Source organism: Schistocerca americana, chromosome 7, assembly GCF_021461395.2.
Source record: "Schistocerca americana isolate TAMUIC-IGC-003095 chromosome 7, iqSchAmer2.1, whole genome shotgun sequence".
NCBI classification, from domain to species: Eukaryota; Metazoa; Arthropoda; class Insecta; order Orthoptera; family Acrididae; genus Schistocerca; species Schistocerca americana.
This window is the reverse complement of record NC_060125.1, coordinates 462,353,858-462,372,529: the sequence shown is the minus strand read 5'-3', so window position 1 is coordinate 462,372,529 and position 18,672 is coordinate 462,353,858. Positions and strand designations below refer to the sequence as shown.

Below are 18,672 nucleotides of genomic sequence, written 5' to 3'. Positions count from 1 at the left end.
GCACCACATAAACAATTAAATAGCACTGGACCTCAACAATTTGATAATAATTCACGATATTTATTTCCTATTAATTTACAGGTGCCAGAGTATTGTTGTCTTAGGGTAATTTATCGGCGGAGCTAATACCTTACAGTGCAGCATACTGCAGCAGCACTGTGGGTTAGGAAAGTGAGTTTAACAGATGGAAAATATATGGACGGACTCAGAAGACGCAGTACCAACAGGCAACTGTGCCTTGCACATGAGTCATGTAGCCCTATTAGACTTATCCTTCCAAGTATCTCCCATAGTGCTTTATTGATTGTGATTTGGGCAGTTAACTTCTCTACATACAAGGCAATGTATTTTTTGCGAGTAGTGCTAATCTTGCCGCTGTGCCCGAGTGATTCTAGATGCGTCAGTCTGGAACCGCGCTACCGTAACGGTCGCTGGTTTGAATCCTGCCTCAGGCATGGATATGTGTTATGTCCTTATGTTAGTTATGTTTAAGTAGTTCTGCGTTATAGGGGACTGATGACATCAGATGTTAAGTCCCGTAGTGCTCAGAGCCATTTGAACCATTGAACCAAGTAATGGTAACTCTCTATAAAATTCTAAAGGTGGCAGGGGTAAAATACAGGGAGCGAAAGGCTATTTACAATTTGTACAGATACCAGATGGCAGTTATAAGAGTCGATGGGCATGAAAGGGAAGCAAAGGTTCGGAAGGGAGTGAGACGGAGTTGTACCCTCTCTCCGATGTTATTCTATCTGTATATTGAGCAAGCAGTAAAGGAAATCAAAGAAAAACTCGGAGTAGGTATTAAAATCCACGGAGAAGAAATAAAAACTTTGAAGTTCGCCGATGACATTGTAATTCTGTCAGAGACAGCAAAGGACCTGGAAGAGCAGTTGAACGGAATGGACAGTGTCTTGCAAGGATTATATAAGATGAACATCAACAAAAGCAAAACGAATATAATGGAATGTAGTCGACTTAAGTCGGGTGATGGTGAGGGAATTAGATTACGAAATGAGACACTTCAAGTAGTAAAGGAGTTTTGCTATTTGGGGAGCAAAATAACTGATGATGGTCGAAGTAGAGCGGATATAAAATGTAGACTGGCAATGGCAAGGAAAGCATTTCTGAAGAACAGAAATTTGTTAACATCGAGTATAGATTTAAGTGTCAGATGTCGTTTCTGAAAGTTTTTGTATGGAGTTTACCTATGTATGGAAGTGAAACATGGACGATAAATAGTTTGGACAAGAAGAGAATAGGAGCTTTCGAAATGTGGTGCTACAGAAGAATGCTGAGGATTAGATGGGTAGATCACATAACTAATGAGGAGGTATTGAATAGAATTGGGTAAGAGTTTGTGGCTCAACTTGACAAGAAGAAGGGACCGGTTAGTAGGACATGTTTTGAGGCATCAGTGGATCACCAATTTAGCGTTGGAGGGCAGCGTGGAGGGTAAAAATCGTAGAGGGAGACTAAGAGATGAATACACTAAGCAGATTCAGAAGGATGTAGGTTGGAGTAAGTACTGGGAGATGAAGAAACTTGCACAGGATAGAGTAGCATGGAGAGCTGCATCAAACCAGGCTCAGGACCGAAGACCACAACAACATCAACAATGCAAAATCGAATTAATTTTTAATACGAGAGGTATTACTGATGTCTAGGGTCATGACATCTATAGACTGCTGTGTAATATTGCACAGACACGCCGTATTTTTGTTATGGAGCTTGTAGTGGTGAGGTTTTTCTTTCTTGTTTTTTTGCTTCATTTATTGGTAAAGCCCAAAATGTGTATAATTTCTCTCATGAAATTGTTTGTGAAAATTTCTACTTCCGTGATCTTTTTGTACAACCTCGAATACTAATGTCTGGACCTTGGTGAAACCTTTGTGTTTTAGACACGATTTTGACGGCTGCCTGGTCCCAAAGCACAATCCGCTATTTCTGCTGATTTATCCGCATTGCTAGGTAGACCACTGGTTATGCGTTGTTCTGTAAGTTTGATGTTTTTGTAGATATTATGTGCAGTTAATCACTATGTACAAGGTATATCATATTTTCTGTTTGAGACACTTATTAATTCCCTTGCAGTGTTGCAGCACTAACGCACCCCTTGTTGTTTTAAAGCCACTAATGATGCCCGAGAACTAGGTAATACAACCTTAGGGACAGAAACATGGTTAGCATTAGGGCCTACTGCTGATACAGCAAATGTCCCCAAGGATGCCAATATTGGCCATGAACCCTTGCGTTATGTGATACAAAAGCGTCTGTGACGAAGTACATGATTATTCCCCTTGCAGGGTTAAAGGAATGCGGTGATGTCGAGACCTCAGCGGCAACACAAGATAAAACTCTTAGTAGGGATCGTCCCTTGGTGTTTCTTTCAACAACAGCAAGGAGGCTATATGAAAGAATATGGAAGAATTTTAAGCACTGTTGAAATATATGTATTGAGTATAGAGGTTGTCAGCACGAAAAGTTACATGGGCTTCAAGTCTTACTGTAAGATGTACGTTTTTACGTAAGTAACTTAACCTGGCAGATTTTATTTCTTAAGATCGGAGACACATGATGGAGTTGAGCTAACAGTGTTCACAGCAACAAAGTAAGATGACTTACTGCATTATGGACTCGAACCTGGAACCCTATGTTCCACAGGCAGTATCCTACAATTTCCTGTAAGTTAACGCGAGTTACTAAAAACCATTGGAATTTTTATAGACATATTACTTTTTAAATTTATCTGTCATTTGTCATCTGTCTAGTTTGATGTGGCCCATCTCGAATGCTTCTCCACCGCTAAATTGTTCTTCTCAGAGTATCATTGAAACCTTACGTCCTATTTATACTTTTTTCAATTTATAACATCTTACACCAATATACTTTGGCGAATGCTTTTTCTACTTCGATACGTAAAATGAGCGTCTCTTAATTTTTCTTCAGTGTTGCTTCCGTTATCAAACACAATGTGTGAAATGTCTCTGTGGTGCCCTTACCTTTCCTAGAACCGAACTTAACGTCACTTAACTGATTCTCTGTTTACTTTTTCATTATTCTGAATACTACTCTTGGCAGCAGCTGGGATGTGTCAGCTGTTCAGCTGATTCTACAATATTTTTCGCACATATCTGCCCGTAATTGTTTCCTAAAGTCTCATGGTAAGACGCTAGAATAATAAAATCTACTCAGCGACTTGAGTAGATAATTGTTTGACATTTCCGAAAACAATTTTAGAAATTCCAATTGAATGTTAACTTTCCATTGTGCCTCATTTGATCTGAAGCTATCAAGAGCTCTTATAACCCTACTACAGTGTTTATTATGTACATCCAATCAAGATCATGGGGTTAAAAAGCCCCATTTTGTTTCAGGTAGATTCACTTCTACACACTTGTGTATTCAAATCATAAATACAGTTCTTATTTAGATAGTTCAGTGTATTACTTCTTCAAACTGCATAATACAATAGTACAGTATCATAACCATATATTACAATGATTTGCGTTTCTGTTTTTCTACATTATTCCTTTTACCGAGAGTGTTTACACGTGTATCTAAGATGTTCCCTGAAAGTCATATATTTTTGGCACTCATCGGACTGCATTGAACTTTAATTTTCAGTTCTTTTTTTCCATAAAGACTACGTCTCCCTCTCTTCTTACTCCTAGCATCAATTTCTTCTTTCTGCAGTGAGTCTATCAACATTTGATCTAGGGAAAGGTCCTCGGCTCCTCATTGTCCAATAAATCTGTTGCTTGCAAAGCTTTTGGGGGAACTGTTTTCTTCACTTTAGCTTGTTTGCTTTTCGTTGAAGGCGGGTGGGCAAGGGGTGGGGCGTAAGTAGCGAGAAAGAGTAATATTTAGATATATTGATGATATCTGGGAACTCCATATTGTCTAGTGTGACGACAGCTCCTATCGTAGCATTGTAGTGTTAATATAAGCTTTCATTTGGTGTTATCACTGACATCGTCATCGTAAAGCAAAGTGCTATGCAGACTAACATATTTGTTTTATCTTTCTGAGGAATGCTTCAAGCATTGTGCCACTAGTGAAAATAAATGTTGATAAGCGTTTATTTTAGTGTGAAGTAAGGCTCGTTTTCATTTACAATGAGGGAAGTATCATTCAGGGCGCTGAAAGCCAATACCTCTGGTGTTTTGTAAACAAAAGAGACAGTATTAACATCTTACATCTTATTCTTGTCTACATATTTCATTCTCAACATAGCCACCCTGGCGACGAATACGCTTATTATTGATACCGTCAGTGTAGAATGTTTGAATTTTTCTGATGGAAACATAACCACACATTTCCTCAAACCTATTCTATAGTATGAATATGAAGTTCTCGAAGGTGTTCTTAAAGTTTTGGAATGAGATGAAAGTAAGATGGGGCCAAGTGTGCTCATTATGGAGGATAACCAGTGACAGTGAAGCTATGGCACTGAATTCCTGCAAACGTCATAGCGCTTCTGTGTGGCATGACATTGTTACGCTGAAGGAGAGTCTGTTCTATGTGTGGATGAATTCATTGAATTCTAAACTAGATGGCAGCGTGGTGTTTCTCACGCACCCCCACACTTAGGTTACCCACCACCATGTTACCCGCTACAATTCGGTATCCTCTAGCTGCAGGGGAGTGCAAATATGCAAACACGAAGCATGAAGATATAAAATGTTAATAAACTTAATTATATATAAAAAGCTGCAAGGGTTTCACATAAAAAATGCTGAGGCCTTTTCACCACACCCTTGTCCATTCTGTATGCCGCTACCATTTGAGTAAGTATTTCGTTTACCACTCAACTGATTTACAGTTCCAAATCAGAATTATTGTACTGCTTAACGTTTGCTGTTTAGGAGTATCAACTGCGTCTTCTGGTGAAGATATGGTGTTACAATGCGAAACATGAAGTTAATTCTCCAGAACTACTTCATGAATATCACATATATTCAGTAGTGTGTCTTAGGTTTCATGATCTTGCCAAGAGGCTATTATATTAGGAAAAAGCATAAAATATATGAATTCGAAAGGGAGGGAGGAAGTGACCTGAGTAAAAGTAACTGACATTTTAAAGTGATGTGGTTACAGCAAAGACACAGTGACTGCCTTACTCCATCCCTTCTTTCCACGTAAATAGACACTCTATTGTTCAAAACAACGTTGACATCATTTCTTTACAGCTACCGTACTGTAATTCCTTTTATCTACAAATATACTGCAACAGGCTGCAAATAGCCTTTATTAAAACACTATATTTTAAACGTGGTTAACGAGCAAGGATCCTTGTGAGTCAAAACAGAGTCAACACCTTACGACGGTTAAATTCTGACTGTAATACTGGATATCTTCTCTGTTAAAGGCCACACGTTATATAGATACACATTATGTGGCTCTAATACAGTTGGTTCCATTGGTTTCTGCATCGTCATGGTGTTGATCCTTGCTGACTGTTCCGTCCTTCAGGAGCAATTTCATGTCCCAGTGACAAGAGATTGCCCTGAATCTCTGTCCGCTCATCCACCATCTTTGACAAGGCCGTTGACAGACGATGGACACATCTTATGTCCAGTAACTACGGCAAACCATTGGTGATGAATTTTATTTAAAACTGAAGCAGTGGCTAGGTTTTAACTCGGACTCTGGATGTTTCGATTACTACACTCTACCGCCAGAACTCTAGCCCGCTATCATCTTATCCATAATTAACCTACACAATCAGAAAATGGAGAGGAGTCTACAGGTGCACTATAGAGAAACAGTCCAAAGCGATGAGTTCCTCTTATTTATGTCCACAACATTACTGAGATGAGAAACGTTTCCTCACGGTAGGAGAGTGCTCTGAGATCGACACTATAAATATGCGTGTAGCGTTTTCCTTAAAACCTCTCTGATTGGTCATCTCCATGAAAGGGATACTGATTACGAGAAGGGAGGTAAGTGATGACGTCATAGAAAGGGTTTGGCATGTGACGTCATGTGTAAGGTACAAAGCGCAGTACAGTACTTACGCAGAGTGTGTCCGTTATGATGTTACCTACACTCAGGGGTGGCAGAGAAGAGTTAAGTTCTGACTGTAACACAGTATCGCTTTTATTCTCAACACCAACGACAATTTTTTCCTCTATCACGTCTTCAGACAACTCCTCCCCTCATAGAGGGCTTCATTGGACTCTTTCCATCTATCTTCTCGCTCCTCTACATTTAATGGTGGGAGTCCCATTGCGTAATTATTGTTGTCGACATTGCTATTAGTTTTTATGAAGTTTGATTTGACTTCTCTATATGCTGAGACAATTCTCCCGACGGTCATATCGTTTCTAATTTCATTACTTCGTCGCTGTAGCGATTGTTAAAGCGTTTGCATTGATTGATACGGGGTTATTACAAATGATTGAAGCGATTTCACAGCTCTACAATAACTTTATTATTTGAGATATTTTCACAATGCTTTGCACACACATACAAAAACTCAAAAAGTTTTTTTAGGCATTCACAAATGTTCGATATGTGCCCCTTTAATGATTCGGTAGACATCAAGCCGATAATCAAGTTCCTCCCACACTCGGCGCAGCATGTCCCCATAAATGAGTTCGAAAGCATCGTTGATGCGAGCTCGCAGTTCTGGCACGTTTCTTGGTAGAGGAGGTTTAAACACTGAATCTTTCACGTATCCCCACAGAAAGAAATCGCATGGGGCTAAGTCGGGAGAGCGTGGAGGCCATGACATGAATTGCTGATCATGATGTCCACCACGACCGATCCATCGGTTTTCCAATCTCCTGTTTAAGAAATGCCGAACATCATGATGGAAGTGCGGTGGAGCACCATCCTGTTGAAAGCTGAAGTCGGCGCTGTCAGTCTCCAGTTGTGGCATGAGCCAATTTTCCAGCATGTCCAGATACACGTGTCCTGTAACGTTTTTTTCGCAGAAGAAAAAGGGGCCGTAAGCTTTAAACCATGAGATTGCACAAAACACGTTAACTTTCGGTGAATTGCGAATTTGCTGCACGAATGCGTGAGGATTCTCTACCGCCCAGATTCGCACATTGTGTCTGTTCACTTCACCATTAAGAAAAAATGTTGCTTCATCACTGAAAACAAGTTTCGCACTGAACGCATCCTCTTCCATGAGCTGTTGCAACCGCGCCGAAAATTCAAAGCGTTTGACTTTGTCATCGGGTGTCTGGGCTTGTAGCAATTGTAAACGGTAAGACTTCTGCTTTAGCCTTTTCCGTAAGATTTTCCAAACCGTCGGCTGTGGTACGTTTAGCTCACTGCTTGCTTTATTCGTCGACTTCCCGGGCTACGCGTGAAACTTGCCCGCACGCGTGCAACCGTTTCTTCGCTCACTGCAGGCCGACCCGTTGATTTCCCCTTACAGAGGCATCCAGAAGCTTTAAACTGCGCATACCATCGCCGCATGGAGTTAGCAGTTGGTGGATCTTTGTTGAACTTCGTCCTGAAGTGTCGTTGTACTGTTATGACTGACTGATGTGAGTGCATTTCAAGCACGACATACGCTTTCTCGGCTCCTGTCGGCATTTTGTCTCACTGCGGTCTCGAGCGCTCTGGCGGCAGATATCTGAAGTGCGGCTTCAGCCGAACAAAACTTTATGAGTTTTTCTACGTATCTGTAGTGTGTCCTGACCATATGTCAATGAATGGAGCTACAGTGAATTTATGAAATCGCTTCAATCATTTGTAATAGCCCTGTACTTGTATTTCCCTGAACACTTTTGTACTTCCATCTTTTTTTGGTGAATCAAAATTTTTCTTATTTTGCCCAAGGTTTCTTCTCATTAGCTTTCCTTGTACCTACGACTTTCCAACGTCTGTGACTGTCCACTTCAGAGATTTGGACACCTCTTCAGTTCAAGGGCCTGCAGTGGAATTCCTCTTCTTTATATCCACGCCTTTAGCGAAATTCAAACGCGTCCCATCGCACCTCAGCACTTCAGTGTCCCACATGCTTCGAAACAGATTTTTTTGGACGATTCTCTTAAACTTAAGTCTACTATTAATCGGTATTTAATATTGTTCTGAGTCAACATCTGTGCATGGTTTCGCCTTACAGTACTGTATTTAAATTCGCTCTGGTGTGTCCTAGCTGTAGTCTTCCCCTTTCATTGGGTACTTTCAAAGTATACTACTACCTGTGACTCTTTAACTAATTATTTACTATTATAATTTGAAATTTAGTGCAGAATTTCCTCCTCTGTCATTACTACTGTTAAGCGCATATTTTTTCGTAAACTTCTCATCTATTCTGTTACCTGCAACCACATTCCAATCGACTATGAGTATTATATTTTCGCTTCTCTTTATGTACTTGAATATCCGTTCAATATCCTCATGTGCTTCCACTATCAATTCACATGCAGCTCGCACTGCTCGCATTTTCACCTAAACTGTGGTGCTGGTTTTGCTGTCGAATCTGATGAAACCAACCCCATCACTATACCTCTCACAGTAACTCCCTCCTGCATCTTGTCCTACCCTCTCGTTCACTAGTTACGGCTGCTGTTGACATTACCCTACATTCGTCTCACCAGAAATCTATACGTTCATTCCATTTCATTATACTGATCCGCACCATATGTAGATTGAGGCTTTGCCTTTTTCTCATGCTCACTTCCCTTTTGTCAGTACCCTCCCGGATTTCCAAATGGGGGCCTAATCAGACCTCTGAAAGTTTTCTACTCAACGATTGTAGTTAAAGTAATACCAATATGCCTTGCACTCCACTGAAAGAGGTATCAGAACAACTGTCGCCGATAATTTTCGACATTGTCGTTGTTGGACGGGGATCCCTTCCCACAAATTGATTCATAAAAATGGTTCAAATGGCTCTGAGCACTATAGGACTAGATTTCTAAGGTCTCAGTACCCTAGAACTTACAACTACTTCACCCTAACTAACCTAAAGACACCACACGCATCCATGCCCGAGGGCACGTGGTTCCAGCCCGAAGCGCCTAAAACCGCTCGGCCACATCCGCCTGCAAACTGATATACAGGGCGTTTCAAAAAGAAAGAGCAGATTTCAAACATTTATTTCTCAAAAACTACAAATGATAGAAACACAATTCAAACGTTTCTTGTCAGAGAAAGGTTCAAAGTTTTTCAATGGTCCGCGCAGAAGTTCCATGCAAATCCGCAGTGGCGCTGGCGTTTGTTTGTAGGAAAATGGCGACGACACCACAGGAACGATCATTTTGTGTGCTGCAATTTGCAAAGTTAGAGTCCATTGTTGGTGTGCAACGTGCATTCCGCCGTCAATTCAACAAACAGCCGCCTCGTCATAAGCAAATTTATGAGTGGCATCACAGATTCGTAGAAGATGGTTGCATCTGCAAGCGAAAAAGCACGGGTCGTCCACGCACATCGGATGAAAATGTCGAGCGTGTCCGTGCAGCTTACGAAAGGAGCCCTAGAAAATCCACGGCACGAGCAAGTCACGAACTAAACATGTCTAAAACAACGGTATGGCGCGTTCTGAGTAACCGTCTGCACATGAAGCCGTACAAACTGCAGTTATTGCAAGCATTGCGTCCTGACGACCACAACAAAAGGTTCGAATTTTCAACTGCAATTCTACAGGACATGGAAGAGGACAATTTTGCCGAACGATTAATTTTTTCAGATGAATCAACGTTTCACATTTCTGGTAAAGTTAATCGGCATAACGTACGAATTTGGGCGAGTGAAACTCCGAGGGACGTTATTCAACATGAAAGAGACTCACCAAAGGTTAACGTCTTTTGTGCAATTTCGGTAAACAAAGTTTATGGACCTTTCTTTTTCATGGAGAAAACTATCACAGGAACCATTTACCTGGACATGTTAGAAAACTGGCTATTTCCTCAACTTCAGGAAGATTCAAATCACTTCATCTTCATGCAAGATGGCGCCCCACCACACTTCTCTGAACCTGTACGACGGTACCTAAATAACACCATTCCAGGACGGTGGATTGGAAGAGCAGGAGCACAAGATCAATGTCATCGTCTGTGGCCTCCCAGGTCACCAGACCTTACTCCCTGCGATTTTTATTTGTGGGGGTACATAAAGGACTGTGTTTATGTCCCACCTATGCCCGCTACTCTTCAAGAGGTACGACATCGAATTGTTGCGGCCGTGAATTCGGTAACTAAAGACCAGTTGCGTCGTGTGTGGCAAGAAATGAGATACCGGTTTGATATTTGTCGTGTAACAAATGGTGCTCATATTGAGGTACGGTTTTGATATTTGTTGTGTAACATTTGGTACTCATATTGAGTGAAGGACCGTTGGAATTGTGTTTCTATCATTTGTAGTTTTTGAGAAATAAATGTTTGAAATCTGCTCTTTCTTTTTGAAACGCCCTGTATATACTCTTCTCCATCACCCATGAAAGTCTGTGACTTCATCAAGGAATCACTCGGTAAACGCACCGAATTCTGTACTAGAATCCAAATTACTTCAAATGAAGATGTCTACCGTTTATCCACTCTCACGTATAGTCAATGACAGTACCTTCTTCAAGATACTCTGTGTTCCCCAGGACACACCACCTCCATGAATGGGACTGGTGAAAGCGAACTCGATGTTGACTAATAGGAAATAGTTTGTAAATTAACTTCTCATGCACATATAACTCTAAAATCTTATGAGTTAGCTCAGAGCTGCACAACTGCACGAGTAGGTGGAGCGATATTATCAACCATACCGCTGCTTAAACTAATAGGGACACAAATCAAGTAGCAGGACATCTTAAAACTATCTTGCAATTGGCCATTTAAAACGTCGTGTCACACTCAAGATGGATTCATAATTTAATGTTATCACTGATTTGATATTTGTAGAACGAAGTGAACCATTTGTGTAAATCGCTAACTGATATCTTACGCAAGACAACAATTGTGGTCGTGTTATTTTCGTTACCACTGTCGTCCTTTTAATGTTTATTAGAACTGACTGGGTATCACATATTAAGGTATGTAAGGTACGTAAATCGGAGTTGTTGCTGTATCAGTAAAAGTGGCAAAAGAAAACAAAATGTGTACCTGGTGCAGGAGTTGTCGGTGCTGCTGCAGCTGTCGTTACTTCTGGGGCAGAAGGTTTCAATTCTGACCCATTCGTGGATGAAACTGAGGTAACTAGTGTTGGCGTTGGTGTTGTTGGTTCTGCAACAGGGGATAAAGAGTGCAGTTATCAAACAAAAAATAACGAACTGCGTTGAAAGTACGGGGTAATTTCAAGTACATTATAAACTGTTTCGAAATGAAGCCACTCGAAGGATCTCTTGAACTGATTTTCTCTCGCCGTGAGTTTCTGTGCAATTTCACATCTGTTTACGCTTAACACAACTCTGCAACCGTCGTCCATCCCTGTCATCTAAGGCCAGTGGTACACCACAGTTACCTCGACGGCAATTTCGAATATCGCCATTTTGCCATTCACCACGCACTTTAAACACATCGTCACCGGAGCAGTTCAACAACTTTGCAGTTTCGGAAGTGTTTCCATTCTTAGCCTGAAACCAGCGATTATGCCATTTGGGACTCAGATAAACTGCTCCGTTAGCGCATTACGACAAGAACTGCACTGTTTACTGCGTCTGGCAACACAGTATATATACCCCCGCCCAACCCCCACCACTGCTAGCGCTGCTACCTGCCGCCTGTAATTGGCGGTTTGCACACTGACGCCGTATACAGCAGTGACAACATTAATATGAGTGGAACGTGTATTATTACTATATGTACTTGCAACTTGGTTGCAACACAGCGTTGAGTTGTCCAATGTTCACTGTCACATTTTTAATAATCCCAAATACTGCGTTAAACCCTTCAAGTTACAGAAATCTTGCTAAGTATGGTAGCACTAAAATTTGAGGATCGACGTAATGCGATATAGAATTAATCAGTACCATTTTAGTTAACCATGTAATACACACTTCACCGAGCGAGGTGGCGCAGTGGTTAGACACTGGACTCGCATTCGGGAGGACGACGGTTCAATCCCGCGTCCGGCCATCCTGATTTAGGTTTTCCGTTATTTCCCTAAATCGCTCCAGGTAAATGCCGGGATGGTTCCTTTCAAAGGGCACGGCCGACTTCCTTCCCCGTCCTTCCCTTATCCGATGAGACCGATGACCTCGCTGTCTGGTCTCCTTCCCCAAACCAACCAACCTAATACACACTTCGAAGAATGCACAGTATAGATAACTAATCTCTAAGTACTTGCTGCCTCTCTAATTATAAATGGAAAACAATACACAAACGAATGCTGGGATATTTTGTTTAAGAAGCATTAGGCCATGATGTATAGTATGTTTTTTGTGAATATTCATCTGTCTCATTATTGTTGAAACATCATCAGCGGCTATGTAGAATCAGACAGTCATTTGTGACTGAAACTGGTTCAGAAACTCAAACTGTTTAGTTAGTTCACAATGCCATTATCATGGGGGCTAACTTGTGGTTTAGCTGATACTCCCTCTGATTCTCGAACTGATTATTCACTATTAAAATTTGAAATTTAGTGCAAAATTTTCTTATCTGTCATTGCTACCGTTAAGTGTATATTTTTCCTTAACCTTTTCATCTGATCCATTCTCTCCATCCACATTCCATTATTATATTTTAATTTCTCTTTATGTACTTTGATATCCGTTCAATATCCTCATGTACTTCCACTATATCTTCATATGCAGCTTGCACGGCTTTCATTTGTATCTAAACTATGGTTTTGGTTGGTGTCGAATCTGATGAGACCAAACCCATCAATGAACAGATCACTGTAGCTCCCGCTTGTCCAACCCTTACGTTATGCTATTTTCTGCTGCTGTTGACATTACCCTGCATTCGTCTCAGCAGCAAGCCTTACATTCTTTCCATTTCACTTCACTGATCCCTACTGTATGTAGCCTGAGCCTTTGCTTTTTTCTCATGCTCACTTCCCTTTTGTCAGTTCCCTCCTGGATATCCAAATGGGGGCCTAATCAAGATTCTTTCACCGATGGAGAGATCATCGTGATATTTTTTTCTGCTGAAGGCCACTTGTCCTATAGATATACATTATGTGGCCTTAAAACAGCTGTTCCCATTAATATCTGCATCGTCATTGTGTTAATCACTGCTGCCTGTTCCGTCTTTTAGGCGCATATTCATGCCCGAGGGGCAAGAGATTGCCCTGAATCTCTGTCCGCTCATCCACCACCTTTGACAAGGCCGTTGACAGACGATAGAGACATCTTATGTCCAGTGCCTACAGAAACCATTGCTGATGGGTTTTATTCAAAAATGAAGCAGTGGCTGGGTTCTAACCCGGACGCTGAATGTTTCGATTACTGGGCGTAGACGCTACCGCCAGCCCTCTCACCCACATTCATCTTTTCTGTAATTAACCTACACAGCCAGGAAAGGGAAACGTGGCTATAGGTGCACTGTAGAGAAAAATTCCAAAGCGGAGAGTTCCTCTTATTTATGTCCACAATATTACTGAGATAAGAAAGTTTTCCTCCTGATAGGAGACTACACTGCGATCGATCCTCTAAATATGAGTGTTGCTTTTTCCTTAAAAGCTCTCGAATTGGTCATCTTGAAGCAAGGAAAATTGATTAGGAGAGGGGAGGTACATGGTGAGGTAATAGAAGGGGATGTGGCTTGTGACGTCACGTATAAGGTACAAAGTGCAGTACAGTACTTACACAAAATGTTTCCGTGATGATGTTACCAGCTCTCAGGGACGGAGGATAGGGGTGAAAGTACCTATGTGAGGTAAGGGAGTCTGGTCAGGAAACAAAGAAGTCGAAAGTTACAAACAACAATCACTGCTACTTCTGACAGTTGAAAATATATACTGGTACTATTGTTTCTATAATTTTAGGATTGCCAACTTCTAAAGATGTTAGTATGTACCAGAACATAAAGAAATGACTGGTAAACATGAGTTTTGAGCACTTGTCCACCTTCAGCTCTGTTAAGCTCCAAGCCCTTTGCTCTCCGTGTTTTGGGAGAATATAATATATATAAAGCAAGAAATAATTATTTACTAAACATTGACTCTATAACGTACACCCCAAGGGTGACCAGCACTTATTGAATAGATGAGATGTGCTTCACAGTACCGAAGATGAACAAGTGGTCATTGCTCTTTAGGTATGCGTTTTATAACCCACATTTACTAAACATTTTCCCTTCGTCCGTACAGCCATCTCTGAAAATTGTCTACCCTACAATCATAGCTAAAACAATACCAATACGTCTTGGATTCTACTGTCAGAGGTGTCAGAACAACTATCTTGATTAATTTACGACTTGGTGCCGCATGTTTGGGGAACCACTGCCTCAAACTGATACATATACCCTACTCCATCACCCATGAGAGTTTGTAACATTATCATGGAATCTCCCGGTATATGCACCTAAGAGTGTTTGAGAAAGCCAATTACTTGGAATGAAGATGGATAACGATTATTTACTCCCGTGTTTAGTCAATGAGAGTACTTCTTTTCAGGATACGTTGTGTTCCCCAAGACACACCACCTCTCTGAATGGGACTGGTGAAAGCGAACTCGATGTTGGGTAATGCTAGATAGGTTGTAAGTTAACTTCCCATGCACATATTACTCTAAAATCGCATGATTTCGCTCAGAGCTCCACAAAATATTAACCACGAGTAGGTGGAGCCAGATTATCAACGTTTACCGCTGGTTAAACTAATAGGGACAGAAACGAAGTTGCGGGATATCTTCATACGATGTTACAATTCACCGTTTAAAACGTCGATTCACACTCACGGTGGATTCATAATTTAATGTTAACACCGATTTGATATTTACAAAATGAAATGAACTATTTGTGTAAATGGTTAACTGAAATGTTATACAAGACAACAAGTAAGATATTGTTATTTTCCTGATAATTGTAGTCAATTACTGTTTGTTGGATCTGATGGGGTATCATCTGTTGAGATATGCAAGGTATGTAGATAGGAGTTGCTGCTGCATCAGTAAAAGTGGCAAAAGAAAACAAAATGTGTACCTGGTGCGGTCGTTGTCGGTGCTGCTGCAGCTGTCGTTACTTCTGGTGCAGAAGGTTTCAATTCTGATCCATCCATAGATGAAACTGTGGTAACTCCTGGTGGTGTTGGTGTTGTTGGTTCTGACACAGGGGATAAAGAGTGCAGTCATCAAACAAAAGATAATGAACTGAGTTGGAACTACAAGGCAATTAGAAGTCATTATAAACTGTTTCAAAATCAAGCCACTCGAAGGATACCTTCCATAATTTTATTTTAATAAAGAAAAATTGTGGTCCGTTATGACTTCCATAATGAGGAATTTTATGGAAGGGACTACTGTCAGCACCAGTTTCATTTGACATATCATGTGCTATATAGTTTCTGAAACACAGGAGCATTCCGAAACGCTTAAATGAAATTCGAGAAATAGCTGATTAGACTGAGAATTTCTTGATAGGGATGACGCTGAGCTTTATTTTGGGTGGGTAGTTATGAAGTGGATGGAGAGGGCCGTGTTTGCCACACTTGAGAGTCCTGTATTCCAGAAACCTCAAACGACTGAATATCTTAAAATCTCTTAGCCACAGGTGTTGGGGAACGGACAGGGCACAACTCCGCCAGTTTTATAGGGCTTACGTGCGTTCACGGCTGAGGTCTTCGTACTTGAAGATCATTGACGCTGACCACCGTGGGGGCTCCGGTTGGCCACATGTGTTTATAGGAGCAGTCCCATACCCAGCCCTGTGCTGAAACCCGTTAACCGCCGTTTACCATCCCCTGGCGTCTCCTCCTGTTGCATCAGGCGTGTACGTTCCTCGCAGCTCCGCCTTCACTCGCGCACCACACGCTTCTAGTTTGCCTCTCGGGTTCCTTTTTTCCAACTGCCCACGAGCCACGATGCCCTCTGGGATCGGCATGCAGTGTGTGCAGAAATCCCTTGCTGTCGGTACAGTATGGCCCCAAATCCAGGGTTTTAACCGTCTGCCATCCTGGTTACTGGAGAGGACCAGAGTAATCTTAGATTTGTTGCGGCACACGATTGATAGCAATCCTACTCCCATTTTTAAAGCGATCTTTTCTAAAATTGTATCTGAGCACCACCACTATGTCGCTGTTTTTACAGGTGACAGAAACAGTGGGATTCTGTTGGCGGTTCTGTTATTCTCCCCGAGCGTGTTCTCAAGGTCCGACTGCCTTAAGCGTTTACTGTCTTTGATGCAGAATTATCTGCGATGTTGCGGGCAGTGGAGCAGATGAGACGTTCTTCCAGTACTAAATTTCTTATCTGTCCTAATTCTCTAAGTACGCTTCATTTGTTTTAACATTTGTACCCAGCACCTAAAGTAGTCCATACCGTCCAGGATCCCCCTCCTCCAACTACATCGACGGGGGAAGAGGTGGCTTTCTGTTGGACACCAGCGCCCATAAGCACCTTATCCGACAATATAAAAATTCGGCAGTGAAGTACAAAGTTAATGTATGAAAACACAGTTTCACCATGGCAGTAAATGAAGAAATTTACTAACTGCACAGTACCATCTGTTTAAATGTTAGTGTTAATTGGTCACATTGGATTAAATTAGATTAGATGCAGTATTTCTTCCACAGACCCAAAAATGTGATGGTTACCGTGTGTGTGCAACTACTGAGATTCAGGATTAGTTGTATATGTTGCATGTACGGTTGTTTGATTCATTACGATATTCATTAACACTCTACGTTACCATATCGTTTCGACCTACAGCTATCATTAGCAAACTTACACCAGCCTCCAACTATCTCAAGTATTTACTTTTAATTTCAATTTATAGGTTAGTGTACACGTAAAAGTGAAATACAATGTCCAGTCCCAAAAATATGACCACCTGTCAAAGGGCTAAATATAGTCCCCAAGGATACATGCTTACTTGTTTTAACCCAATGTGTCCTCTAGAAGTACGAGATCGCCCAAGAAATGTCATGAAAACATTCCCCTTACCACAACGCTCCGTTATCCGTCTGGATACTTCCTATCATTTTTTTTATTTTTTCTTGACTGTACGCATTAACGGTCATCTGACTGATGTAGCATATAGCGTGATTCAGCTCAAAAGGGCACCTGCCGCCACTCAGTGGACGTCCAAAGGCGGTTTTGGTGTGCGAATTCCAGCCTGGTCGCCGATGAACAGTAGTCAGCATGGGTGCTTGATCCAAGCATTTAATGTGTAGGGATACACGCAGCAACGTTTCCTGAACGGTTCTGGAAAAGACTCTGTTGATAGCCCTTGGCGGACTCTGGCTCAACACTTCCATGTCTGTTCACGCTTAACACATCTCTGCAGCCGTTCTTCATCCCTGTCATCTAAGGCCCGTGGTAAACCACAGTTGCTTGGCTGCAATTTCGGATTTCGCCTTTTTTTCATGCACAATGTATGTTAACCACATCGTCACGAGAAAAGTTTAAGAACTTATCCAATTAGGAAGTGTTTCCATTCTTGGCCTGAAACCAACGATTATGCCCTCTTGGACGTTAGATAAATTGCTTCGTTTCCGCACTACGACAACGACTGGTCTTTTTACTGTGACTGCCAACCCTCTACTGCTAGTGCTGCCACCTGCCACCTGTAAAGGGCTATTCCACACTGACGCCAAGCAGTACGCAGTAGCGGCAACATTAATGTGAGTGGAACTTGTATTATTACCACATGTATGTGAAACTTTATTCCGCCTCCTCTAAGTGGCTATTGCATGCTGACGCCGTATATAGCAGTGACAACATTAATTTGAGTGGAACGTGTATTATTACCACATGTACATGGAACACGGTTGCAACACAGCGTCAAGTAGTCCGATGTTCATGTCACATTTTTAATAAACTGGGATAATTAAGTACCATATGCCAAAGAGTGCGTTAAACCCTCCAAGGTAAAGACTTGCTGATGATTGTAGCACCAGTGTTTGAGAATCTGACAGTATGCGATGTAGGAGTAATCGGCACCAGATTTGTTAACCATGGAATACACACTTCGAGTAGTGCACCGTGGAGATAACTGATCGGGAAGCCCTAGCTGCCTCTATAATTATAAACGCAAAGCAATACACAAACGTATACTCAGATATTCTGTTTAAGGAACTGTAGGCCATGATGCACACCTTGTTTCAGTGAATATTGTTCTGTCTCGTAATTCTGGAAACATAATCGGTGTCTAAGTAGACTCAGATAGTCATTTCTGACTTAAACAGGCTCAGAAGCCTGAACTGCTTTTTTAGTTTACAATGCAATAATCATGGGGGCTAACTTGTGGTTTAGGTAATGGTGGCAAAGTCGATTGACTTTGAGCCAGAAGTATTTATATCCAGCTGATCCCGACATTACCAGTGTAACAATACAGTATCTGTGTGTGCAGTAGCAGTTGCAAAGCTACTGTCATGTCATGTCAAATCAGTGAACAGATTTGTAGCGTCAGTACTGCATGAGGGAAGTAGATCTCATTCCTTCCTCTGCACCCTTATCACCGTATCTGAACCGTTTGTTGGGATTAAGTATACAGAGATTATTTTTTCCTATACCACCCAACACAACCGCCACCGCGAGCCCGAAAACTCCTTCAGGATGTCGTGAAAAAACTGGTGTATCCACACAATGGTTGGGTTGAGACATAGCAGTAGTAT

General features: G+C 41.5%; 1 protein-coding gene across 1 annotated transcript in view; it reads right to left on the bottom strand.

The window, feature by feature from the left end:
* LOC124623015 (integumentary mucin A.1-like) overlaps nucleotides 1-18,672 on the bottom strand; it is a 110,288-nt gene that overhangs the window by 25,966 nt on the left and 65,650 nt on the right. The window contains exons 4-5 of the mRNA XM_047148806.1: nucleotides 15,042-15,161; nucleotides 11,058-11,177 (exon numbers count right to left, since the gene is read on the bottom strand). Coding sequence (XP_047004762.1) covers nucleotides 11,058-11,177; nucleotides 15,042-15,161 — 240 coding nt within the window. The remainder of the gene's footprint in view (nucleotides 1-11,057; nucleotides 11,178-15,041; nucleotides 15,162-18,672) is intronic.